Raw genomic sequence first — 27907 nt, 5'->3', positions numbered from 1 at the left:
ATTACAGATAAACATACGACAAGAAGTTTTTTAAAGTTTTTTTAATTGAATTGCTAAAATAAATAACTAATGACAACCCCAAACAATGGCAAAGATTCAGAGAAAGGAATCTGTGTATTTCTGGTGGGGATGTAAAACAGTACAGGCACTCTGGGGAAAGAGCTGGCAGTTTCTTATAATAGTATACCAGTGTTAACCAAATGACCCAGCAACTTCACTCTGGGACATTTACCTCAGGGAAATAAGATTTAGTTTATACATAGATCTATTGTAAATATCTGTAGCCATTGTATTCATAATAGCACCAAACTAGAAATAACCCAGATGTCCCTCAGTGGATGGATGGATAAACAAATTGGCACATCTATACCATGAAATAGTACTCAGCATGAACAAATAATGAAATATCTTATACACACAACAAAAAAAAGCCCATCCCAGAAGTCACATAGTGTATGATTCTATTTATATAACATTCTCAAAATCATAAGAAGGTTTAGGGAAGGTGGGTGTGGTTAGAAGAGGGCACCACAGGGAGGCTATGGTGATGAAGCTTTTCTTAACTGTGGTGGTAGATACAAGATAGTGTTATCTAAATATACATACACACATATAAATAACCACAAGGTATGCTGATTCTCTGTTATCTTTTACAACTGCACATTTATCTACAATTGTATCCAAAAAGTTTAATTAGAAATAAACTAATTTATGTAATTAGTTTGATGGTTGCATGAATTTATTCATAAGTATGATCATAATGTTAACTAGTTCTGTATTGTTTTGAACATTTAGGTTGTTTACAATTTTTTGCCATTAAAAACAATAACACTAAGTTGAATACCCTTCTGATAAGCTCCCAGATTGCCTTAAACTAATTTTGCTCTTTTACCTTAAAACATTTACCCTTGATTTGCTCTTTACTTTAAAACATTTACCAAAATCATGTATGCACATAGTTGTAAAACCAAATGGCAGTTGAATAATGCTTCTAAATTTAAAGTGCCTTTAAATCCCCTGGGATCTGGCAAAATGCAATTCTGGTTCTGTTGTCCAGGGAACTGAAGTTCTGTGTTTCTCATGAACTTGGGCTTGGGTGTGAAAGCTTCAGGCCCTCCTCCTCAAAAGGAGTGGTGAGGCATTAGAAGGTGCCTACAGGAAAAAAAAAAAAAAGGTAAACCCCTCCCAGATAACCAAGGTTTAAATAGTAATTTTAAACTACTATTTTGATTTATTGTTTGAAAATATTAACTTCCAGTGGTGATGGATGAAGGTTTGACATTTTGTAATCTAGTCCGTTTCCTCTGTCCATTTTATCCTCATAATATATTTTTCCTAGTATATAGTTAAGTCAGTAACAAATGTTTATATCATTTTGGTACCAAAATATTTTCTCTGTAAAGCCAAGTAATGGACAATCATGACATTTCTTTTGCTTTTTAATAATTGTTGGATTTTCCTATGTGATTTTCTGTACCTCTATCCTTAAATTGGATTTACCTCTTTATCTCGTGATTATAAACCACTTTACAAATGTTCAAACATGGCAGAATCCGTTAGGTCTTCCCTTTCTCCAAGGACCCTCTTCCCAGAACCCTCTGACCTTCTGCAGTGATTTGGGCCACTTGTTCTCCAGGAGTTTTGTGCAAATTTTCTTCCCTGATTTCTTGTTTCTTCAATCTTGTGTCTTCCTTAGTCTCCATTCACTGCTTTATTGTGTTCAAGCACATTCCCCAATAACATCCTAAGAAAAAGGTACATAAGAGGTATGTTTGAGTCCTTGCATGTCTGAAAATGTGTTTTTTAAAGATCTTTATTCCAATTGACAATTGGGTTTCATGTAGAATTCTGTTAAAAATCAAACTTCAAAGTCTTGAAGGTATTTGTCTTTCTCTGTTTATATTGCTATAATAGAATACCTGAAGCTAAGAAATTTACCCAGCATGAGTCATGATTCTGGCATCCATTGGGGTACCTAGCTGCCTCACAACCTGGTGGAGAAATGGAAAAGAAACCAGCCTTGTGCACAAGGAGCTCAAGCATCCTGAGCAATGTAATCCAGTCACAGGAGACCTAACCTATCCCCTTGAGATGGGCATTAATCCTTTCTGAAGGTGGCACTTCCAGTCACCTAATTACCTCCCACTAGTCCCACCTCTTCAAGGTTCTAGCACCTCAACACCATTACATTAGAAACCAAGCTTCCAGCACATGCACCCTTGGGGACAAACTACATCCACACCAGAGCAGCATTTCTCTACCATCTTCTAGCATTAAACACAGCTGTGAGCAAGCAGTCCATGACTTTTTTTTTTTTTTTAACTTTAGAAGCTTTTAAAGGCTTCTCTTTTATCCCTGGTTTTCTCAGATTTTGTAGTGATAATGAAATGTGAGGTTTTTTTTTTTTTTTAATTTATTCTGCCTCTGTGGAACCAACTTAGATGTCCATCAGTTGATGAATGGATAAAGAAAATGTGGTCTATATACACAATGGAATACTATTCAGTATTAAAAGAGAATAAAATCATGGCACTTGCAGATAAATGGATGGAGTTGTACAATATAATGCTAAGTGAAGTTAGCCAATCAGAAAACCAAATGCCAATGTCAAATGTTTTCTCTGATATAAGGATGCTGTTTCATAATGGGGGCAGAGTGGGGGAACATGAGAGGATTAGATAAACTCTCGAAAAGGGGAGGGAAGGGAAGAGAGGGGCCATGGGGGTAGGAAAGATCATGGGGATGGAATGAGATGGACATCATTACTCTAAATATGAAGACACAAATGGTGCAACTCTACTTTGTGTACAACCAGAGAAATGAAAAATTGTGCTCTGTATCTATAATATGAATTATAATACATTCTGCTGTCATAGCAGCATTTTAACAAATTAACAAATTAGAATTTAAAAAAATATATTGTGCTAAACATTCAGGGTGTCCTCGCAAACTAGAGACTCCTAACCAGGGAAAATGTGCATTTTCCTTCTATCCTTCTTCTCTGAAACTCCTATTAGTCAGAGATTGTTCTTGAATGAGGCTCTAATATTCTTATCTTTTCTACATTCCATCTTTTCATTTTTTGTTTTAGTTTTGGGGAAGAGATTTTCTCCAATTTACTTTCACCCCTTTTACTTTTTCTTTTTTTAAAAAAAATATTTTTTAGAAGTAGTTGAACACAATACCTTTATTTTATCTACTCATTTTTATGTGGTGCTGAGGATCGAACCCAGGGCCTCGCACATGCTCTACCACTGAGCCACAATCCCAGCCCCACTTTTTCATTGTTCATTTTTCTTATAAATTTTTCAATAATAAAAGTAGATTTTTCTGATTATGAGAGTAATATGTACTCATTTTAAGGAGTTCTAGAACCATAAAAAATAGGAAATATTTTAAAATTTCATGGAAACCTTCTATTATCTGGTAATCAGCATAACATTTGGTATCTATCATTTTATAAAAGGTTCCTTTTATATATACTTGCTTAAACAAAAACACATAATTTGATATGAACAGGATGTCACTTAGGTTGTTTAGTCATAAATGCTATCCCTGTCCCCTCTTCATTTCCTCAGCATTCCACTGTAGTCCGCATTAACTGGTGTCTACATCCTAGTGAATGACAGTCTATATTTTTTCAATAGTCTTGTAATCACGTGCATGTAGAAACTCCCTTCCCTGAACCTTACACTTGCCATATAAGACTTACAGAAAAATCTCCTGGGAACTAGTCTCTCACGACTACAGAAAAATATCAAAGCCAGTGGATTGACATGGGTAGAATGTGTGAATGACTTGAGTATCTTAATTTATCCCAAAATGCCTGGGCCGGGCTCTGTGGCACACACCTGTAATCCCGGCGGATTTGGGAAGGGGGGGGTCATGTGGTGGGGCTGAGAGAAGGATCATGAATTCAAAGCCAGCCTCAGCAAAGGCGAGGCACTAAGCAACTTAGTGAGATTCTGTCTCTAAATGAAATACAAAATAGGGCTGGGGATGTGGCTCAGTGGTTGAGTGCCTCTGAGTTTAATCTCCATTACCAAAAAAAAAAAAAGCCTGGAAACAGAGTGTTTCAGATTTCAATTTGACGGGGGTGGGTGGGTGAAATATTTGGATTCTGGATTTTCATATTAGGGATGCTTAAACCATATCCATGTTGCTGCTGTTTTCTCCCATGCACAGATTCACATAATGATAATCATAAGCAAGACAGTTCTATCACCTTCTGCTAGATGCCATCACACCCTTCCTCTCCTGCCCTGACCACTCCCAACCACTCACTAATCTATGATTCTGTCATTTAAAAAATGTGTTTTTTGAGTTTTCTTGTGTGTTTGTGGGTGTGTGTGATGCTGGGGACTGAACCCAGGGCCTTGTGCATGCAAGGCAAGCACTCTACCAACTGAGATATATCCCCAGCCCCATGAGACAGTAGTTCCTTTCTATTTCTGAATAGTATCACATGGTATGGAATCACCAAGTGCCCCCTGCAGGGCATTTGTGCTGTGTTCAAGTTTGAACTATCACAAATAATGCTCCCATGAACATGCATGCCCAGGTTTTAGGGTGGACAAACTCTTTCATTTCTCTAGGGAAAATGCCCAGCAGTACGATTTTCAGGTCATAGGGCAAGTGTATGTTCAGTTATAAAAGAAACTGTCAAACCATTTTCCATAGAGGCTGTATCATTTCATATTTCCATCATCAGTGAAAGGGAGGTCCCGTTCTCTGCTTCTTCATCAGCATTTGGATTATCTCAGTCTTTCATTTTACCCACTCTAATAAATGTGTACTGATATCTCATTTTGGTCTTAATTTGCATTTCTCTAAGAGATTGTGGTGTTGAACATTTTTTCTTTTTTTTTTATTGTTGGTCGTTCAAAACATTACACAGTTCTTAATACATCATCTTTCACGGTTTGATTCAAGTGGGTTATGAACTCCCAACTTTACCCCGTATACAGATTGCTGTATCACATCAATTACCCTTCCATTGATTTTGAACATTTTTTCATGTTCTTATTTGCCATACGTACACCTTCTTCATGGAAATCTCTCTCCCTGTGTTTTGCCTATTTTCTAATTGCATTGTTATTGTTTAACAGTTGAGGTTTTAAAGTTCTTTTATATCTATATTCAAATCCTTTATCAGTTATGTGATTTTTAAGTACTAGAGAAAGTACCTGGACAAGCTCCTGTCTGCAGGTTGTCCTTTCATCCTTTTAACAAGGACAACTTTTTAATTTTGAAGAAGTCCAATTTTTTAGTTTTTTCTTTTTATGGATCATGTTTGGGGGCAATGTCTAAGAATTCTCACCAACCCCTAGGTCCCAAACATTTCTCCTGTGTTTTCTTCCATTTTTACATTAAATGATTTATTTTGAGATAGGTTTTTTTTATTATGATTTAAGGTTTAGGATGAGGTACATTTCTCTGCCTGTAAATATTCAATTGCTTCAGCACCGTTTGTTGAGAAGACTGTCTTTCCTCCAATGAACTGCTGTACTTCTCTGTCACAGATCACCTATCAGAATTTATGTGGCTCTGTTTATTGGTTATTGTGTGTGCATGTGTGCGTTTACAAGCACACATGAATGTATGATGGAAATTGAACCCAGGGGCACTTTGTCACTGAGCTATACCCCTAGCCTTTTTTATTTTGAGAGAGGGTCTTGCTAAGTTACTATGGCTGTCTTCCCACTCACAATCCTCCTACCTCAGCCTCCTAAGGCACTGGGATTACAGAGGTGCACCACTGCACTCAACCTTACTTTTTAATTTTCTTGAATTGATCTATGTGTCTAGCATTTCTCTAATTCCACAGTATTTATTACTGTATGTCTTAAAATTGAGTAGAGTGATTCCCCTGTTTTTCTTTCTCAAAATGATTTTATTCTAATTCCTTTGCATTTCCATATATATTTTAGAAAATCTATATCAATACTATTGTTCATATTTTGATAGGAATTGAGTTAAATCAGTATATCAATTGAGAGATAACGGACATCTTTACTATGTTGAGTTTTCCAATCCATGAAAACAATGTCTCTCCATTTAGTTAGCTTTTTTTTTTTTTCAGTGTTTTGCCGTTTTCAGCTTATGAGTTGTGGAAATGTTTTGTTTGGTTTATTCTTATCTCATAATTTTGAAATGACTGTAAATGGTATTATATTTTAAATTTTGGCTTATGCATACTTATTGCTAATGTATAGAGATACAGTTTATCTTGTATCCTGTGACCTTGCTGAACTCTCTTAAGAATTCTATGAATTCTTTTGAATCGTTCTTAGGATTATCTATATAGACAATCATGTTATCCACAAAAGGAACAGTTTTCTCTCTTACTTTGCAATGTAGACCTTTTCTTTTCTCTTCTCTTCTTGTTTTATTACAATGGCTAGAAAGTCAAATACCATATTGAAGAGCAGGGTTGGGAGCAGACATCCTTTCCTTGTCCCCAGTCTTAGAGGAAATGCATTCCCTGTTAGGTAGGATGTTTGCTGTAGGGTTTTGTAGGTATTCTTTATCAAGATTAATAAATCCTGTCTTTCTTGTTTGTTCAGTTTTTTTTTTAACTCATGAATAGGAATTGGATTTTGTTAAATGCTTTTCCTGTAACACTTAACAAGATCATATGATTTTTCTTTGACCTGTTAATAAGCATATCACACTGACTGGTTTTCAATATTACATAAACTCCACTTGGCTGTGATATATACAATTTTTAATAGTTTAATTCTTTCTATCTGGTATTTAAAGGGTTTTTACATGTATGTCCATGTTAGCCTCACAAAATTAGTTGGAATGTGTTCCTCTTCTGTTTTCTTGAAGAGATTAATTAGAACATTGTGGGTTTTTTTTTAAAAAAAAAAAACATTTTGTAGAAATTTGTAATGGTAATCATTTAAGCCAGATTTCTTTGGGGGGGGTCTTTAATTACAAAATCAAATCCTTTGATATAAGTATTAAATTAGCTATTTCATATTGGGTGAGTTCTGTGGTTTGCACCTTTTGAGGATTTATTTCTTTCTACCTAAGTTTTCAAACATGGAGAGGAATTTCCAGTTATCTTGTATAGTTGCTTTAATGTCTGCGTGGTCTGAGCATTTCTCCCATTTCATTCCTGATACTAGAAATTTGTTTCCTCTATTTTTGTTCCTGTTGTACTTGAGCTTTGTCATTTTGTTTATATGATATCTCTTGTTCCAGCCTTTCACTTTCAATCTAACTATAACTATTATATTTGAAATGAGTTTCTTATTGGCAGAATAGTTAGGTCATGTTTTTTACTGCACTCTGCCCTTCTCTGTTTTTAATCCATATATTTACCATTTCTATTTAAAGTAAATATTGATGCGTTCTTTTTCTTGATGTCCTGGAGGTTACTTGGATATTTTTCAGAATTCCATTTTTATGTATCAGTGGTATGTTATAGTGTATATGTTTTTAGAGATATGTTTTAGGGCCTGCTCTAAGAATTATATTGTATATACACAACTTAGCACAGTCCACTGGTGTTGAAATTTTACCAATTTAAGTGAAGTATAGAAACTTTATCTTGATTTAAATCCCTCCATTCCCCCGATTATAATTTTTGTAAATACTTCCTTCATGACATTGAGAACCACATCAAACAATGTAATAATTTTGCTTCAACATCAAAAATAATTTAGACATCTCAAGAGGGGAGATAGAATATATGTTGCATTTACCCAAATTTTTACTTTTTATATTGTTCTTTTTTCCTTCCTGATGCTTGTTGTGAGATTGTTTATTTCACTTCAGAAACACCTTTACCCTGAAATCCCAGCGCTCGTTTCAGAAGTTGTTCTTTGTAGAAACTGTCAAGCCGATTATATAATTTTTGTGGAAATAAAAGCAACAAAACTCGCCGGGCATGGTGGTGCACACCTGTAATTCCAGTGGCTCCTGAGGCCAAGGCAGGAGGATCACAAGTTCAAAGTCAGCCTCAACAACTGCAAGGCACTAAGCAATTCAGTGAGACCCTGTCTCCAAATAAAAATACAAAATAGGGCTGGGGATGTGCCTCAGTGGTCAAGCACCCCTGAGTTCAATACCCGGTACCAGAAAAAAAAAAAAAAAAAGAAAGATAAGAAAGAAAGAAAAGAAAAGTCCAAGTAGTAAGTTTTCTTCTAGTTTGAAGTGAGCTTACTGCTGGTGGTAGTGAGATGAATGCTGTAGAAATCCTAGCCCCAGGGTGGTTGACATTCCTTGCACATGGCTTTCTGTTGCTTACTCTCTGAATGGCCTTAGGAGGACCCAAGTTTTGTATATAGGGTACATAAAATGCACAACAGGGAGATGTACATAAGAACATGCTCAATTACAGAAGAATGAATTGGACACAACTTTCGTATGTTCACATGTAAATATACAAACTGTAATTCCACATCATGTACAACCACAATAATGGGAAGTTATACTCCATGTATGTATGATATGACAAAATACATTCTCCTGTCATGTATAACTTTTTTAAAAAAAAGATTAAAAAATTAAGAAAAACAAAAGAATATGTTCAATTAGTATTGATTACTTTTGGTGGGACTGAGCTATATAGATGTAACTTCTACCTGAAACATCAGGAATGTGTACCATATAGACTGGTGAATAGATGTGGGATCTAGAATCAAAAGAGTAATTACACACAGAGCTGTGGGTCTCAGGTAAGTAATATTGCTCTCTGAGCTTCGATTCCCCATTTTTGGGTGGGGATAATAAACTAGTAGTTTATTGCCTATAGGGGAGTTAGGGAGAGAAAACTAGGATAAAATACATTTTAAACATAGAGCAATGTTTGGATGCTAAAGAGAAGCACATTAGATCAGTGGTTCTCAATCTTGGCTCTATGTTATAATCATCTGTAGAACTTGAAAAGGTCCCAGTCCCCAGACTGTGCCCCAAACCATTATGTGACAATTATTCATTCATCCGTCTATCTTCCCTCTCCACTCTCCCTCCTTCTCTTCCTCCTTCTCTGCCTTTTCCTCCTCCTTCCTCTGTTTTCCTGTTTATCTATCTACCGACATACCTACATACTTTTTTTTAAGGCAGACTCTGTAAATAGTTAAAAGAAATTTCTCCTGAGTTTCCACCAGAGAATATGCACCAAGTTCTTGGGGATGGCATTTTATAGAGGCTGTTGCTGTGAAGGAGATATCTCCTGGGGTAAGGATGGAGAGTGGTTAGACTTAGGAAAAGGGTTGATTCCAAAGAACAGAAATGTTGGAGATGTCAACATAAAGTTTAGCTGTTCTGCTGCATGGACAAGTTTTATTTTGAAATGGTGAGGGTGCCTGAGTTCATTATCATGAACTAGGACAGGGATGACAGCTTGGGGGAGGTGAGGCTAGGCACACACTTCAGTCTATGTTAGTGTCAAACAAGACCAAGCAATGAGTGCCTGGAATATGCTCCTTAAATTTTCTTCTCTGGGGACACTGTTTAAGTAAGAGCTTTGGCCACAACTGGTGACCTTCGAAAAGTATTTCTAATGAGCATGCTAACTTCAGTAATTGCTTTCAAGACTTAAGTCTTTAAGCAAAGCAGAAGACTGAGTTGTTGGAAATAGCCTTGAAAGAAGACATTTTAACAGAAACAAGATTTGTTCCTGATCTTCATATTTTCAATATTTCATGAACAAAATATTTCACTGGAATCAGTATTTTGAGAATTAACCAAACAGTGTTCTATCCAAAAGAAACTGGGCAGAGAAAGGAAAGTGTCCCCAGTTGAGATGTTCTGGCTCTGATCTCTGATACTTTCTCCTCTGCTCTCCAGAATCACATGTCATGGGAAGAACCAGCAGGTGAGAAGCTCAGTTATTCTCCTGGTCAGAAAGCTTTTCACATGGAGCCAGCTCAGAGGCCATTCTTCACCACTGAGATAGTGACATGGACCCTCCCCTCCGTCTCTGTAGAGGATATCCTCAGGGAGACCTTTTCACAGCCCAGAAGGGTTGCAAAGCACTCACACATCAGTTTGGATGACCTATGGCTGGAGAAGACACAGAGAAAGAAGCTGGAGAAGCAGATACAGGCTAGAAGGAAGACATGCACAGGAATAGTGCACCCAGACAAAGTCCAGGTAAGCCAGGCATCCTCTCATCTGGCCTGCTATCCCCTCATCCTCTGTAGTAGCCTGCCATTTCCTGACTCTGACCTGTACTGAACTTGTCACCCCATTAGCACACTAATGGGGCCCCACCTAACATGAACCTGTATGTGTCAATCAGATTTCTGTGACTATAACAAATACCTGACATCAAGAAACTTACAAAATAGAAAGATTTATTTTGGCTCAATGGTTTGGAGGTTTCAGTCCATGACCAATTGGCCCACTGTTTTGGACCTATGGCAGCATAATACATCATGGTGGGAGTGCATGAGAGAGGAAGCCTATTCATATCATGATGGCCAAACAGAAAAAGAAACAGGAGTCCCACAATCCCCTTTAAGGCCATTCCTCCAGTAACCTAAAACCTCCCACGAGGCCTCACCTTTTAAATGCTCCCACACCTCTCATAACACCAAGCTGAGGACCACGCAGGTCTTTGGAGACATTCTAGATCCAGTGCAAGAGACACTTCACAGAGACATGTTCCCTGCAACCACCAAGGTCAGGGTTCCCTCTTCGTCCTCCATGTGTGTCCCTTCCTGTGGCCATCCCTGTGCAGGACCAGAGGGCGGGGAGGAGGAGGGGGTCCTCGCCCTCAAGGATCTCACCATGGCAATTACCATTTAGTGAGAGGCCTCCTGTGTCACATACTGTTGGGCCCAGTATGAGCATGAGCTCAAGTACTCAAAAAAGGAGCATGACATTTTGATAAGAGTCTTAATTAAATTAATAAAATGCAGATACACTGTCCCATTTTTTTTTTTGTCCACAGCGACCTTCTGACACCATGATAGTTTGCATAAAACTTACAGCCTATTAAAAGTGACTGTAGTCTTGGCATCTTACCTTTAGTCAACTCTAACTCTGTGTCTTATTCTTTCCCTTGATACAATATCAATTTTTTATTATCCAGTTCTTGTGAAGTATACATCGGAGTCTCTCCTCATCCTTGAATACCAGCTTTTTTTACTGAGATGTAATTCACATAAAAATTTACCATGTTACAGTGAACAATTCAGTAACATTTGTTTGTGAGCATCACCTCTATCTGGGTCAAAGGCATTTCATTACTCTAAAAGGAAACACCGCATCTATTAGGCAGTCACTACCCATTTCTCCTCCCAAGCCCTGACAAGCATTAATCTGCCTTCTGTCCCTAAAGATTTACCCATTTTGGATATTACAAAGAAATGGACTCACACCATATGTGACCTTTTGTGTCTTGTCTTTTTTTTCACTTAGTATGTTTTTACAGTTCATCTATGTCTTAGCATATATCAGTACTTAATAGTTTTTGTAGCTAAATAATAGTCCACTAGAGAGACATATTTGTTTCATTTTCATTCATCCATTAATAGACCATTTGGTTTGTTTGTACCTTTTGTCCATTATTAATAGTGTTTCTAAGACTAGTATAAAGACTTTTGTTTGAAGACAATGTTTTCTGTACTGTGGTATATATCTGGGAGTAGAATTACCAGGTCATATCATAATTCTGTGATTAACTTAGAGAAATTACCAAGCTGTTTTCCACCCACCACTCTATTTGTTTTTTTAATTCCTTTTATTTTTGAAATACATGACAGCAGAATGCATCACAATTCTTATTACACATATAAAACACAATTTTCATATCTCTGTTTGTATATAAAGTATGTTCACACCAATTCATGTCTTCATACATGTACTTTGGATAATGATGTCCATCACATTTCACAATTCTTGCTAATCCCCTGCCCCCTCCCTTTCCCTCCCTCCCCTCTGCCCTATCTAGAATTCATCTATTCCTCCTATGTTCCCCCTCACTACCCCACTATGAGTCAGCCTCCTTATATCAGAGAAAACATTCGCCATTTGTTTTTTGGGGATTGGCTAATTTCACTTAGCATTATCTTCTCCAGTGCCATCCATTTACCTGTAAATGCCACGATTTTATTCTCTTTTATTGTTGAGTAATATTCCATTGTGTATATATGCCACATTTTTTAATCCATTCATCTACTGAAGGGCATCTTAGTTCCCACAGTTTAGCTATTGTGAATTGTGCTGCTATAAACATTGATGTGTCTATGTCCATGTAGTATGCTGTTTTTAAGTCCTTTGGGTATAGACTGAGGAGAAGGATAGCTGGGTCAAATGGTGGCTCCATTCCCAGTTTTCCAAGGAATCTCCATACTGCTTTCTATATTGGCTGTACCAATTGCAGTCCCACCAGCATTCTATTTGATTTTTTTTTCCAGCAGTATACAAGGGTGGCAAGTCCTCACATTCTCCCTGTTTTCTGTTTTGTTTTATTATTGTCGAAAGATAGGAAGTATTGAAAGGATATGAAGAAACGGAAATCCTTGCATACTGATGATGAGGATGTAAATTAGCTATAGCCATTATGGAAAACATTTTCCAAAAAACTAAACATAGAAACATCATATGATCCAGCAATCCCACTTCTCAGTATTTACCCTAAAGATTTGAAATCAGTATGTTGGAGACACTGTACTCCTGTGTTCATTGCAGCACTACTCATAGTAGCCAAAAAATGGAAAGAAACACATGAATGGATAAAGAAAACATGGCACATACACATAATGGAATTCTATTCAGCCATAGAAAAGGAAGAATTTTTTTGCTATTTGCAAGATCATGGATAAAATGGAGAACATTACGCTAAGTGAAATAAGTCAAATGCAGAAAGGCAAATACCACTTACATGTGCAATCTAAAACAATGAAGTTTATAGAAGCAGAAAATAAAATAGTGGTTACCGGAAAAGATGGGGTTGGAGGGAGTGGGAAAATGTTAATCAAAGGGTACAAAGCATCAATAAGAGAGGAAAAGTAACTTTGACTTGTTTTTTAGATTTATCGCACAACAGGATGAATAATAGAGTACAGTACATTTCAATATCCATCACTAAGAGAGTAAATCTTAAATGTTCTCATCACAAAAATGTTAAATATTTGAGGTGATGAACAGGTTAATTAGCTTGATTTAATCATTCTACATTCTGTGTAAATGTAAATTGTAACATCACTTTATACCTCATAAATATATACAACTATAATTTATCAATACCTAATTTTTTTAAAGTTCTTAAAGAAGGTACAAAGCAAAATTTAGGTGGGAAGAGAAACCAAATATACGATTCTCAGATTTCCAAGGTAGTTGTGTTTTCTTTTTACCATGAGTTCTCCACTTGGTTGAGTCATTCAGCGGTTAAAAGAAAACCTGTGAATACGGTAAAAAAAAATATATATATATATATTAATTCAAAAACCTGGTTAGTGTTATACAAGACAAGTGCTATGTGGAAAATCAAGTTTTAAATGTTGATGAGACTGGTTTATTTTACAAGGGTATTGACAATGAACCTAGATAATGAAGATAGCATTTTGTTTGACAAAAGTGTGACCAACGGCTGGTATGTGACTTAGTGGTAGAGTACATGCTTAGCATGCACAAGGCCATGGGTTCAATCCCCAGCACCTTTCAAAAATAAAATATGACCAGAGACCCACAGGAACTGTTTCACCTAGAAGCAACAGTTCAATATTTTCTAATTCAGTGTTTGTGAAGAATTCTAGAACACAGGTAGCACAAAAAATAAGAAATGACTAATTTGGGCTGGCGTTGTGGCTCAGTGGTAGCGTGCTCTCCTAGCAAGTGCGAGGCCCTGGGTTCGATCCTCAGCACCACATAAAAACAAATAAAGGTATTGTGTCCAACTACAACTAAAAAGTTTTAAAAAAAGAAATGACTAATTTGAAGATGTTTCCTAATGCTCCAGGAAGATGGTTTGGGAGACAGTTGCTCTTCTACCTGTGATGGGGTCATGTACTGATAAATCCATCGTAAGTCAGAAGTGCACTTAATTCTCCTAACCTATCGTACATCATAGCTCAGCAACACAGGATGCTGTAGTCTGTTGGTTTTTCCCTTTTGTGTTCACATGGCTGACTGGGAGCTGCAGCTGACTGCCAGTGCCCAGCATTGCTGAAGAGTATGGTACCACATATTGCTAGCCTAAGAAAAGATCCAAATTCAAAATTCAAAGTAAAGTTTCTGTGGAATGTGTATCATTTGTGCCCTATTTAAAGTTAAAAAATCCGAAATTGAACCATCCTTGGTCAGGAACCATCTGGAGGTGGACATAAAGCAGTCATATTCAGTTGTTCTCATTGTCTGTATATTAAAAAACTTTTTCCCCTGTGGTTTGTAGTTCCATCCCCTGCATTTTCCCTGACCAAAACTAGGCTGAATTTACAGAAATACTAAAAAGTGTCAAGGCTTTGTTATCATGTCACCTTCCTGGTCTTTCTCTAGTAATCTGGGCTTTCACTTTCCCGCTCTGCCACACATTTCCTGCAACTCTTCCTTTGGAGCCAAGTGGCAGGAGGACGAATTAAAAAGAGACAAGAGTCTTCCCCGTGCCTTAGGATGACAGCTGTCTGGTCAGAGAGGATTCTTCTCCTTCCCGGTTTCAGATGCCTGTCTGGAGCCTGAATCTTATTACTATATTTGGATTGCCTCTGGGGTTGGGTTGGAAGAAAACACCATCAGAATACACAGGATTTCCCCCATCCCCTCAAACCTTCAGGCACCTCCCTTCCCTCTTCAGAACAGACAGGGCTTATTTGGAGGCCATTTTGCCCATGTCCAGTTTTAAGCGCTGCTGAATTCAGGCAGGAAAATACACAAGAACAACAAAATAGGAAACTCACTTCACTACAGGATGGGGGGTAACCTCCAAACCTGGCTTCCTTCCCCAGTCTCTCTGCTACCATTGATTTTCTCTGATAGCTGACTCGTATATTCTGCCCAAGGTCTTTAGTGGCATTCAAATGGAAGTGATGGGATGGAATGCAATGCCCTATCCTAACCTTTGCATATTTATGCTTCCTGCATTACTGTTTGCTTAAATATACAGGGATATAAAATCAAAAAGACAAAAAGGAAGCGTTTATTTGCATACATACCATGATTTTTAAGATACTACAATAACCTTATTAGAAGGTAGCAAAGGTGGTGGGGAGCTATTATCTTCTCAGACAATGAAGAGATACAGGAAAGGACAATATCTTTTCCTTCCCAAGACCCCAGGCAACATTGGTCCTTACTGTCTGAGATATCAAAATCTTCTTGAATTACATTTTAGTCACTTGCTCCCCAAAAGGATACACCTTGGCTGAAACTAACAGTTTTGCTTTGGGGAAAAATATCAGGCAGTTAGCTAACTGCTGGGGGTGATGTGGATGCCTGAAGCCCTCATCAAGAGCCCGCTTTCAAGTTCCTGAATGGCAGCCTTTCCTGCCAAGGTTGCACACCTGGCTATGCACGTTACATAGTTCATACTCCAGGAAAAGCTTTCCTGGTGGATTTTGGTGTGAACGGCACCTTCTGGAGCTGTGCACATTTTGGCTGGGGCTCTGCTCACAGGAAAGGTCCTGGGCAATTGGAGGTGGCAATGACAGCCTACCATCTGTTTTGTTTATTTACCCTCTGCCTCTTTCCTCCTCTGCCAGTGTTGGAGGGAGACAATTATCACCTCTCCAGAGTCTCTACATCTCCCTAGAAGAAGCCATCTGCTCTCCCAGAGTGCCCCGATGGGACTGAACCACCTGGGCTGGCCAGAGCATATACCTGACACCGGTGAGATACATGTCTCTCTTTCTCATTATATACTTATGTGTTCTGGCAAGAAGGACAAGAATGAGTGTTGTGATGGTTGTGTCTACTTGTCTAGCAGTTAGGAAGGAAGGAGTACGTGGTACCTACAGAAAGAGAATTCTTAGGTTGGGGCAGATTCGATGATGGAGCTCCCAAGCCTCGCTCTGTTAGTTTATTTTGAGCAAAGCTACTGACTAAGCCTTGGTATTTATTGTAGCGGGATAAACCTGCAGAATAAATAATCACGTAGTGACTTTTCTCTAATCCAATGATGGAACTTGGGTGCTTTCCCATCTGAGGACCAGTAATCTCTCCCTTGAATTTTACACCACCTCCATGAATTTCTTTCCCCAAACTATAGCAAACAGCATCACATCACAATATATGTCCACAAAAGGGAGGGATTTTTGTGTCAGAAGGGAAGTGGGCCCCAGATGAGAGCCAGAATGAGGCCTCTTCATACACAGGTACCACCTTTCTTAACCCTAACCCAAGAGAGCTGGGCATGCTAAGAGATGTTCAAGGGATCCTGGCCAAGGGCTAGATGTTGCGTCTCTGGTCCTGAGCAGATACAGGTTATTATCGGCAACCTTAAAATGCATTTAAGGTACAGGTTACTATCAGCAACCCTAAAATGCTAGATTCATTTAGCTAACTGAAGGAAGAGACCAATTCTGGTGTTTAAGACAGGTGAGCAAGAATAAAACCGAAGCAGAGTTGAAAAACAATAGTTATACCTATCAAACATGTAATTTGTCCAGGCTTGGAAGTAAGGAATAGGTCAAAAGTTGCTGCTTTGGGAGCTAAAGAGCCATAAGAAGCAGTAAAGTTAGAAGATGAGAGGGGAAAGCTGTAGTTAGCCCAAGCATTAGCATTTGGCACATGCCGTGCCAAGGAGTCTGCTCTGAGGCAGATCCTGATCTTGAGCCTCAGTCTGCCTCAGTGCATACGGTGTGCACGTCCCTGGCAGAGCTGGCAGTCTAGATTAGCTGGTGGACACGACTGTTTTCTGTCAGCAAGGGTACATGCTGAGGCTGCATGTGGACTGCTCCTCTTTCCCACATATGGCTGTGATCTTAAACTCACAGCCAGCAAAGTCATGAAAAATTACTTGGCAATTGCTTAAAGAATCATTTCTAGAGGGAAGAGATTTTCTCACATGAGCCCTTCATTAAGCCGTGGAATTATTGAGAGGATTGTGGAAAGGATGATCATGGGAGAGATTCACTTTTTTCTGGAGATAATCTATCCTCAAAGCTGATTTTGACCCTTTAAGTCAAATGCATGTTCTTACAGATTCAGGGTTTCATAGTATTATAGCCCTATCATTTCAGAGCATCATTTGAATTAAATGAAAGATGAATTTACTGCTGATAAAATTTTAAACCTTAGTAACACACAACCCAATATGTGTTACACGAAGGTTTAAAATTTTAGAGAAGTGCTGAAGTCAGAGGTCAGGGCTCGGACTGGCCACACTTGACATCAGGGTAAGAAGGGTGGGCCCATCCCCCATTTCTCTGTTATCCCAGATTCTTTTTCATCATGAAGGAATGAAAATTCCCATCTTCCTATCTCACAAGATTAGTATGAGGGACTAGTGAGGGGTCTCTATATTTATTTAAGTCTGGGGAAATTTTCTTTCTTTATTGCTTCTTCTCCAACTGTTTTCTTCCCAACTTCTGAAATTTCTACTTTATACAAATTATATTTCCAATTTCTGCACCCAGCACCTCGCATCTCCCCCCCCCACCCCAATTCTTTTTCTTTTCAGTTCTGGAATTCTTTCTACATTTTATCTTCTACTTTGCTTTTCTGGTTTTAACTCATCTGTATTCACTGCCTTCATTAGAGCTTGTGATTCAGTGGTCATTTTTAATCTCCATACAGTCTTTCCAATTTTCCCTTGAAGGATAAGAACAAAAAATCAGGAATTTTGTAGTTTTTTTTTTCCCTCCTGTTTATGGCTTTCAGTTCTTTTCCAAACTCATCTGCTATTCTTTTGATTGGCAGAATTTCTTAGTAGGAGAAATTCTTCTATTTGCTCATTCTTCCCTATCAGTGGCTTATTGTCCAGTAGCCATAGAAATAACATTCTTTCAGAAACTGTTACAAGTTCAGATCCTTCCAACACAGCTGCAGTGGAACATGAAAAGCTAACCATTCCTGTAATGTATAGCACATAAAACAAGAAACCAGTTCCTTTCTCCTTTTTAGGTGAGCTCAGTCACCTAAAAAGATGAGAGAACTGTAAGCAGTCCTGGAAGGACTTTTTGTTGTGATTTGGGGGGGGTGCTGGGGACCAAACCCAGGATTGAGCTTGCTAGGCAAGGGCTGTACCACTGAGCTATACCTTCAGCCCCTGGAACGACTCTTATCAGAATTTCTTCTCCATGTTTGAAGAGGTAGCCAAGAATTGGCCTGATGTGGGAACTGCAAGATGGTGTCCAGCATAAACTCTAGCACGTCCATTCCCACCAGGGGAGCCATCAGGACCAGAAGTGACTCTGTGAGTCCTTAGGGTGGCACATGCACAAAGCGTCACGTGACTCGGCTGTGGCTCTGGAGCTCACCCCTTTGGAAGGGTCTGCAAGGTTTTACCCAGGAATTTTTCTGTTGCTTTTGGGTCATAAGATTATTTCACATCTCCTCTTTCTCCAAGTCCAGTATATCTTTGTTGTGTCTTGTGGCTGATACCCGTCCCCAACTTCTACTGCTAGTAAAGGATTTTGCTGGAAATCCTTTACTAGCAGTAGTATTACTACAGCTTTATTGAGATACATTTCACTTCCATTTAAAGTGTACTACTCATTGGGTGCAGTGGTCACATCTGTAATTCCAGAGACTCAGGACTCTGAAACAGGAGGGTCAAATTTAGCAAGGCCCTAAGCAACTTAGCGAGACTTTGTCTCAAAAAAAAAAAAAAATCAAAATGGTTGAGCATGTGGTTCATGGTAAAGTGCCCCCAGGTTAAACCTCCATTACACAATTTTTAAAAATAAACTGTACAACTCAGTGGTTTGGGGTATATTCACAGATGTGTATGATCATTGCCAGTCTTTTAAAAACATTTTCGGCACTTCATAATAAACCCTGTAACTGTAGTTGTTGCCTTTTCCCAAAACTCCTGGATCTCCACCCACCTCTGTTCCCACTGCAAGGAACCATCAGTCTACTTTCTGTCCATATAGATTCCTTATTTAGAATTTGCATAAACAGAACCATAAAGGATCTGGTCTTTTGTAACCAGCTTTTTTCATTTAGCATGTTTTCAAGGTTCATCCACATGGATACAGCTGTATCAGTATTTCAGTCCTTTCTATGGCTGAATAATATTCCATTGTATAGCTGTACCACAATTTTCTTCATGCATCAGTTGATAAACATTTGAAGTGTTTCCATCTTTTTTGACTCTCATGAGCAGTGCTGCAGGGGGCTGGGGATGTGGCTCAAGCGGTAGCGCGCTCGCCTGCCATGCGTGCGGCCCCGGGTTCGATCCTCAGCACCACATACCAACAAAGATGTTGTGTCCGCCGAGAACTAAAAAATAAATATTAAAAATTCTCTCTCTCTCTCTCTCCTCTCTCACTCTCTCTTTTAAAAAAAAATGAACAGTGCTGCAATTGCATTTGTATACAAACTTCAGTATAGACATGTTTTCATTTCTCTTGGGTTATGTACCTCCTAGTGGAAATGTTGGGCAAGATGGAAACTCCATGTTAAATAATTTCAGGAAGTGCCAGACTGTTCTCCAAAGCAGCTGCTCCACTTCACATTCACACCACCAGTGTAATTTCTCCACATTCTCATCAATACTTGTTGTCTGACTTTTGACTCTAGCCATACTATTAAGCTGTATCACATTGTGGGTTTTTTCTCCATTGTAATTTAATTTGCATTTTCCTGATGACTGTTGGTGTCCATCATCTTATGTGCTTATTGGCCATTTTTTAAAATCTTTTTTAGAGAACTGTATATTTAAATCCTTTACTCATTTTCAAATTAAGTTTTCTTTTTAATTGAGTTGTAGACTTTCTTAGATATATTCTGAGTACAAGATCCTTATCAGATATATGATTTATAAATATTTATCCCATTCTGTGAGTTGTCTTTTCACTTTCTTGATGGCATCTGTTGAAACACAATTTTTTTATTTTACATTTTGATGAAGTCAAATTTATCTATTTTTTCTTTCATTGCTTATGCTTTTGGTGTCCTACCTTAGAATACTTTGCCAAGTTCAAGTTCACAGAAGATATACCCCTTTGTGTTCTCCTAAGAGTTTTATATTTTTAGTCTTACATTTAGATCTTTCATCTATTTTGAGCTATCTTTTGAGTGTGGTGTTAGGAAAGAGTCTACCTTCTTTCTTGGACATGTAGTTATCCAGTTGTTCCAACACTATTTGTGCTAAAGACTATTTTTTAAAATCATTTATTAGTTCTTTTTAAATTGCTAGAACAAAACACCTGAGGAAGGATAATTTTTTTATTTGTTTTAATTAGTTACACATGACAGTACAATGACCTTGACATATCATACATTTGAATCAGATGGGATATAATTTCTCATTTTTCTGACTACAGGTTGTAGAATCACATTCGTCATGCAGTCACATTTATACACACAGTAATAATAATATCTGTTTCATTCTACTATCCTTTCTGTCTCCCCATCCCCTCCCCTCCTCTCCCCTCCCCTCCCATCATTTCTCTTTACCTAATCTAGGGTAATGCTATTTTTTTCTCACATCTTTATACATGTATTTTGTATAACAATGAGGGTCTCCAGGAAAGGGTAATTTTAAAAATAAATTTAATGGGCTCACCATTTTGGAGGCACAATGTCCACATCTGGTGATGACTTCTTGCTGGCAGAGTTCTGAAGTGGGACAGAGTATCATATAGAAAGAAATAGGAGCCAGGTGCAGTGGTGCATACCCGTAATCCCAGTGACTCAGGAAGCTGAGGCAAGTGGATTGCAAGTTTGAGGCCAGCCTCAGCAATTCAGTGAGACTCTGTCTCAAAATTAAAATTTTAAAAAGGGCAAAGGATATAGCTCAGGGGTAGAATGCCCCAGGGTTCAATCCCTAGTATCAAAAAGATAGCAAGGACACACAGGCGCATGTGTTTCTGGACTCTCTCCCTCTTATAAAGCCACCTGGGTTTAATCACTGGGACTCGACTCTAAAGCCCTATATAATCTAATGACTCCCCAAAAATGGGATGATCTTATTTTTTAAATAGGTCTTATTTTGTTCCTCTATTCCTCTTTTATCACATTCTTTGACACTAAGAAAATATTCCTAATGTGGTATTTTAATTTCATTTGTGATTCTTTCAGTATTTGAAATTTTTTAGTAGTTGCTCTAGGATTTGGCATATGTATAACTTATAATTAACTTCAGATATATAGTAGCTTAATTTCAATATTATTAAAAATCTTATTTCTGTATAGGTCTATTCCCTTTCCCCCTTTCTGTGATATTACTGTTATACACTTTGTATCTACTGATGTTACAAACCCCACAGTGCACGTGAAAATGATTATTGTCCCTGTTTTCTTAGCACTAACAGCTTTTCTCTCACCACTCCCTTTATGCATTATTAGAAGACAAATGCCATATATATTCCATTTCTATATATCAGCCCAATAATAAATTACATACATATTATTTTATACAGTTGCTTCTGAAATCACCTAAAAAAAGAAAGGAAATGATAGTATCTTTTGTAATTGCAGTGGTGCCCTTTCTGTGTAATTTGGATTCAGATTACCCTCTGGGTAAATTGGCCAGTAGTCACTTGCTTTCAGTCTATAGAACTCTCTTTAGCGTTTCCTGTAAATTGGTGTCTGCTAGAAAATTCTCTATTTTGATCCAGGAAAGTATTTAGCCTTCATCTTTTAAAGAAAGCTGTGCTGCATAAAGGATTCTTAGTTGACAAGGTTTTTTTCTTTTCTTTTTGTACTTTTAACACACTATTTGTCACTTGACTTGGGTAGTTTCTGCTAAGAGCTCAGCTATTGTCTTTTTGAAGAAGGAGCACTTATAAGTGGCTTGTTGCTCCTCTTTGCAACTTTCAAGATTTTCCCCTTTTCTTTCAGCACTTTTACCATGTCTGTCTGTAAGCTCTGTATTTATCTTGGGAATTCTTTAGCTTCCTGGATGTGTACATTATTGTTTTTCAATACATGTTGGAAGTTTTTAGCCATTATTTTTTAAATATCTCTTTCTTCTCCTTTCTTTCTGGTATTCCCATTATACTTCTAATGGTGCCCTGAATGATGTCCCACATTTCTCCAAGTCTCTGTTCATTTCTTTATGGTTTTCTCTCTTTGGTTTGCATAATCTCTATTAGTCTGTTTTTCAGTTTACTAATTCTTTCTTCCACCTGCTCAAAATATTCTTGAACCTTTTCCATAAGTTGATTTCAGATATTGGGCTTTTTACCACTAGAATTTCCATTCGGTGCTTTTTAATAGTTTATGGCTGTGTTTTGGTATTCTATTTGATGCAATACTGTCATTAACGCTTTCTTCTTTTAATCATGGTTTGTTTTAGTTCTCCAGACATCTTTATAATGGTTACTTTGAATTTTTTTTTTTTATGATCAGTATGACATATGGTCACACTTACTGGCAGTATCTATGGCCTGCTTTTTTTTTCCAGTGTATAGGTCAGTAGGTTCTTCAAATTTTTTGGTTGGAAAGTGGACATTTTCGATTATATGCTGTATAGCAACTCTGAGTACTGCTTGCTCACCTGCCTTGCTCTTGTGATTTGCTTGTTTAGTATCTGGGTAAATTGTTTCCATGGCATTCATTTTTGTTCCCATAGTGCTAAGCCCCTGATGACTTAGGAAAGTGCAGTTTGGGGATTCCCATGGTCATCTTTGGATGATAGTGGCTTTGCTAGGGCTCTCTCCCATTATTTCTCTGAGCATACCCAGTTGTGAAATTCTACTAATTAAGAGCCGGTTGCTTTATTATTTTCAATATTTTCCTAAGGGAATAAATTTCTCTACAAACTTCTCCAATCAAATTCTGACTAATTTGGAAGAATATTTTCGAGATCAGTGTTGGGTATTTGTCTAATGTCAGGAGGGCTCCTCCCAACTGTCTTGATTTCAGTTCTGTCATGAAAACTAGTGGGTTTACAGTCTGGGCTGGATCTTCATTAGATCCATGAATCACCTCCCAGTTCCTTTCATATAACCTCCACTGTTCCTGAAAACATCTTTAGGTTGAAACTTCTCCATGCTCTGTCACAAATAAGGTAGTTCCTTTGGGAAGAAATTAGGTGCTATCTTTTTCATAGTCTGCTTTTCCTCCTGGGCAAAATCTTTAAACCAAGACTCTGGATACCGGGGTCAGGGCAATAACAAGCTTCTCTCTGAGTGATACTCAGAGCCCTTGGGAAAGGAAGTAGTACTCGTGGCCCTCTCAGCTTGCCTCTCCTGTCATAGAACCACCACTTCTAGCAAGGAGAAAAGGTACCCCAGACACAGTATTCTCAGTGAACCAAAAGAAGGAACCAATCCTTGCTGCTGCTCAACCACTCTCATGCAGGAGAACCTCAGTAACAGGAGAGAAATGGGAGTATGGTGAGAAATGCTTGTGTCCTGCTCCTTAGAGAGGAAAGACCTGGCTGGTAGCTGGAAGGAGAGGGAGCTCTATTTTATTGTCTACAGCAGTCTGAAGTGGAGTCTCTTCCTCCTTTAGCTCCAGTCTTGGCTCAAATGCCATAGATTCTCACCTTTCTTACTGCATTGTCATCAATTTTCTTGAACTGATGTTTCTTTATTTGATGTGCACTTTTAGGACCATTTCATGAAATTATTAAATGGTTGTGTTTTTAATACTTTTCACTAGTATCACTGTGAAACTGAGTCTGTCTCATTTTCCCTGTTTTTACAACTTGTCAATCATTTCAGTAAGACTCTTGTAGGAGATATTGGATAATTATGCTTATATAAGTCATATTTATCTAAATCTAGACTATTATTTCCCTCATTTTAACTCCAGAAACTAGCACTGTTTTCTACATGTAGTATGTTCACAGTGTCACTTGCCTGTGATGCCAATATTCTAGCAAGAAATGTCTGGGAGTTCTAAAAATAGGGAGGCAGGGAATTAACAGTTACATAGTGGTCCAAAGCATGGATGATGAGTATTGGAACTAATTTCACCACTTCCTGGGTGTGTGACTTTGTTTATCCCATGCTTTAATTAAATTCAACTAGCAGATAAAGTTCTCATGTCAGTAGCATATGTGTTCAATATTTTCAGCATATACTTGATATATGCTAATATTTCAGACATTGCTAGGATGTATGTATGTACAGTATATACAGAGAATATGTGATATATATATATATATATATATATATATGAATCTTCCTGTGGTTAAGTCTTGCTATCCCTTTGTCCCCCATGATCCCTTGCACCTCCAGGATAGGAAGCATTAGTTTATTTTAGCCTTTATCATCACTGTGATCTTGGGAAACACAGATCTCTTTTTCATAGTAGAGCTCAAATGGGAATATGTCCCAGAATCCAGGGGATTCTGCCTCTGAAGTACATCTAGCACAGAATATCTGATTGAAATTTACTGAAGACTTGGGAAGATTGGAAAGGGAAATGGACTCATTGAAGACATGCCACTCAGTAGTTCACACAGGCTAGATCCACTCAGGCTGCTGCCATCCAGACACACTACCTCTGCACCCTCCACTCAAGAGCACACCTCAGTCTTCTTAAAGTCCTGACCTAAAAGAGTGAGAATCTTCCCTTTCCTGTCGAGCTGGCCTCCTGCCCAGGTCCAGGCCCCATTCATCCCTGCACAGCTGCTCATGGAGTGATGAGGTACTCTATCTACACACTGTGGGGACATTGTGGCGAGTAAGTCATCACCAGCCTCACCACAGACATTATCTACAGGGGTGAAGACAAAGAGCAAACGACAGGCTGCTGACCAATAGTCATAAGTGCCAGGAATAAATAAATGAAGAGTTACTAAGTAGAGACATTTCCTGAGATCTTAAAGTTGAGAAGGAGCCAATACCATAAAAAGCAAAACAAAAAGCATTCCAGGGGTGAAAGGAACTGCAAAGACCCTATAGCAAGGAGAAACTTCAAGGTGGCCATTGCAACTAGAGCACAGAGAGCTGACAGAAGGTGGAAAAATCAGTTTGGTCATAACACATAGGATCCTGTGGGTCTTCCAGGGAGGGAAAGTAACTTCTGAAGGGACTGGAACAGGAAAGTGACATATGACAAATTTTAGAGTTTCCTTGGGTTGTGCAGTGAATGAGACTCAAGCTGTCCTCCTTTTGAATGTACAGAATGGTAGTGGTAGCAGCAGAGTATCAGAAATGGACAATTCTGATGCTTATTTTAATGTAGAACCCTCAAGCCCTGCAGCTGGGTGGGGAGGACTGGCACTGGCCACCCTTTCATGTGAAGTTCATCCCACTCACAAAGGCTTGGCATGCAGGCTTCAAAGTACACCCATAGGAGAACACAAATGATGATCCTCCATGTAAAAGAGCCTGCATTCAAGAAGAAGGTAGTGGGGCCGGGGTTGTGGCTCAGTGGTAGGGCATTGGCCTTGCATGCATGATCCTCAGCACTACATAAAAAATAAATAAATAAAAATAAAGATATTGGGCGGGGATTGTGACTCAGTGGCAGAGTGCTTGCCTTGCCCGTGTGAGGCACTGGGCTCAATTCTCAGCACCAAATAAAAATAAATAAACAAAATAAAGGAATTTTTTAAATAAAGATATTGTGTTCATCTACAACTAAAAAAAAATCTTGAAAAAAAAAAGAGGAGGAAGAGGAGGAGGAGGTAGGGGAAGAACTGTTCTTCCCAAAGTCAGGAAAGAATGGCAGCAGGGACAGAAAGTGTGAATGCTGATATGGAGAGACCAGGAAAGGAGGAAAGGCACACACACTCCCCCTAGAGGAGTAAAATAAACTGGAAAAAGAGAGTGGGCTTTAATGTACAGATTTGATCAAGGCATCACCCAATGCCCATCAACTGAACACCCAACAACAATGCTATTGTCTTGGGCAGGTGTTATTTACCTAGAACTCTGGTTGCTATTGCTCCAGCCCTCTGAGTTGCTAGGGCAGAGGAGGACAGTATCTATGAAGATGCAGGGTTCCGTATGGTACAGAGGTAAGAGCACCTATGGCTTAGGGATGGAGATAGGCTATAGGAAATGGACCCCAAGTGGAGAAAAGGGGAAAAAAATGCTCACTTTTCAAGGGTCCACTCCATGATGGCTTTGCATGCCTCTTATGTCATCCTCACTACTGGTAATACCTATGGCACTTTACACTTGAACTAACTCCCAAGGCTTAGAGTATGTGTGTCTGTCCATCATGGGGGACAGATGGTCAGCAGCCTTGATGGGCCTCTATTAAGACTTCTCTCACACATCTCAACCTCCAAAGTAACACCAAGTCTTCTACAGTTTTTCACCTCCTAGATTTAGTATTTCATATAATGACTTGTTGATTGTTGCTTTGGAGGTATCTCACCACGTAGGCACAAAGAACCTACAGAAGGCTCAGGAGTGTCTGGGATAGTCAAGGGAACATCGGTGAAGCTTTCCTCCCCTTCCAAAAGAAACACCTGTAATCTGTGACACCTTGTCATGAGCCTTTAGGCCCCCAATTTTTTGTTCCTGTCACTGTCCATGTATATTGTAACATGTGTGCTTTGACTCTAATTTTTAAAACCTCATAAACACGCAAACCACCCCGCCAGCCCATATTCGCTGGGTAGGGCACGACCCTCGCCACCAGCTGTTAGGGAGATCAAGGGTGATAGTCCCCACTGACCCGGTGCGAGCCGGGCTAGGGGCGGGGCGGAGCGTGTTTTCCCTGTCCCAGAGTGCGGTGCTGGCGGCGGAAGTCTCTGCCTGGGACTGAGCGCGGCCTCCTGCCTGCGCCTCTCACCAAAACGGAGATGTAATTCTTGCGGAGAAAACCTCCAGCTCTACTCACCACCACGTGTCCACTCTTGAGAATTACCGTGTCCTAACACACGCACGTCAATCCTGGCGGCAGCTGCGCAACCCCGTGGGGACCCAGGGCCGCTCTGGGTCCCGGTGCGCCGCGCCCGCGCCCGCCGCCGCTCCTGGTCTGCGTGCGCGCGTGCGTGAGCGCGTGCCGCCCGGGCCCGCGACCCGCGCCGGGGTCGCCGCCGCGGCTCAGCGCCCGCGGGGCCGGCCAAGAGCGGGCGGCGGACGGATGCGTCGCGCCCTGCCGGGTGGACGCCTCACCGTTCCTCCAGCCGCGCGCCCGCGCTTTGAGGGTCCCGGCCGCCGCGGCCGCAGAGCCCAAGCGGGCAGCGGCCGGCCGGGAACCTCCTTAGCGGAGCCCCATGATGTCAGCCGGCCCGGAGCAGCGACCGCGCGGCGGCGGGGATGGGGCCGAGGACGCCGCGCGGCTGCCTGCACGCCCCTCGCCCTCCGACGGCGGCGCCGGCCTTGGCCCTGGCCGGGGTTCGCGCGCCCCTTCGCCCGGCAGCCCCGCCGCCGCCGCGCCGCCGCCCCCAGCCCAGCCTCCTCCGAGCCTTTGGTTGGAGCTCGGGCCCACCTGCACGAGGGCGCAGCAATGCCCCAGCGAGTCCAGCGGGCAGACGAGCGGCGATCTCGGCACTAGCAGCAGCAGCAGCGCTGGGCTGTCCCCAGGTTCCGACTCAGACAGCAGCGGCGTGGTGTGCGGCGGCCGCGGCGGCAGCGGGGGCATGCGCGGCGCCCTGTCCCGCTCCTGGAGCTTGGAGAGCCTGCGCTCCGCCACCGCCGGTAAGGGCGCCGCCGCCCACCGCGCCGACGGCGCCCTCCGCTCCGGGCGTCTGTCCTCTTGAGCTCCTTCGTCCTTCCCTACCCCGCCCCCGCGACTGTCTCTCCAGTCTATCCTTTTCCTCCCTTGCTTTTTCTATTTCTCCTTTCCGCCACCTGGTCCCTTCCTTTCCATTGCTTTGCCCTTCTGATTTCTCTTTTTCCTAGTTGTCTTAACCATTCCTTCCACCTGCCCCTTTGACTCACTTCCAGAGGTGGAGCACTTGTTACAGCGGGGACCCTGCTGG

General features: G+C 40.0%; 1 protein-coding gene and 1 long non-coding RNA gene across 8 annotated transcripts in view; one reads left to right on the top strand and one right to left on the bottom strand.

Annotated features, from left to right (window-relative positions):
* Arhgef4 (Rho guanine nucleotide exchange factor 4) overlaps nt 1–27907 on the top strand; it is a 158535-nt gene that overhangs the window by 54780 nt on the left and 75848 nt on the right. For 5 of the 6 annotated variants that reach the window (XM_021721650.3, XM_021721654.3, XM_040294228.2 and 2 more), the window contains exons 3-4: nt 9805–10110; nt 15660–15786. In XM_021721650.3, coding sequence (XP_021577325.3) covers nt 9805–10110; nt 15660–15786 — 433 coding nt within the window. Of the gene's footprint in view, nt 1–9804; nt 10111–15659; nt 15787–27032; nt 27624–27907 lie in introns of those variants that run through there. The other variant, XM_078017293.1, reaches the window with a different exon arrangement.
* On the bottom strand, nt 96–27907 carry LOC110597457 (uncharacterized). 2 transcript variants are annotated; one of them, XR_013424055.1, is made up of 3 exons: nt 27415–27907; nt 1501–1744; nt 96–1152 (listed from the first exon to the last, which is right to left on the bottom strand). It is a non-coding gene; the product is annotated as an uncharacterized LOC110597457 (long non-coding RNA). The 2 variants fall into 2 exon arrangements; XR_002483218.3 differs by lacking the exon at nt 27415–27907 and adding an exon at nt 26821–26978.

Source organism: Ictidomys tridecemlineatus, chromosome 7, assembly GCF_052094955.1.
Source record: "Ictidomys tridecemlineatus isolate mIctTri1 chromosome 7, mIctTri1.hap1, whole genome shotgun sequence".
Lineage (NCBI taxonomy): Eukaryota > Metazoa > Chordata > Mammalia > Rodentia > Sciuridae > Ictidomys > Ictidomys tridecemlineatus.
Note: the sequence above shows the minus strand (reverse complement) of the source record. Positions and strands in the feature narration are given on the sequence as shown.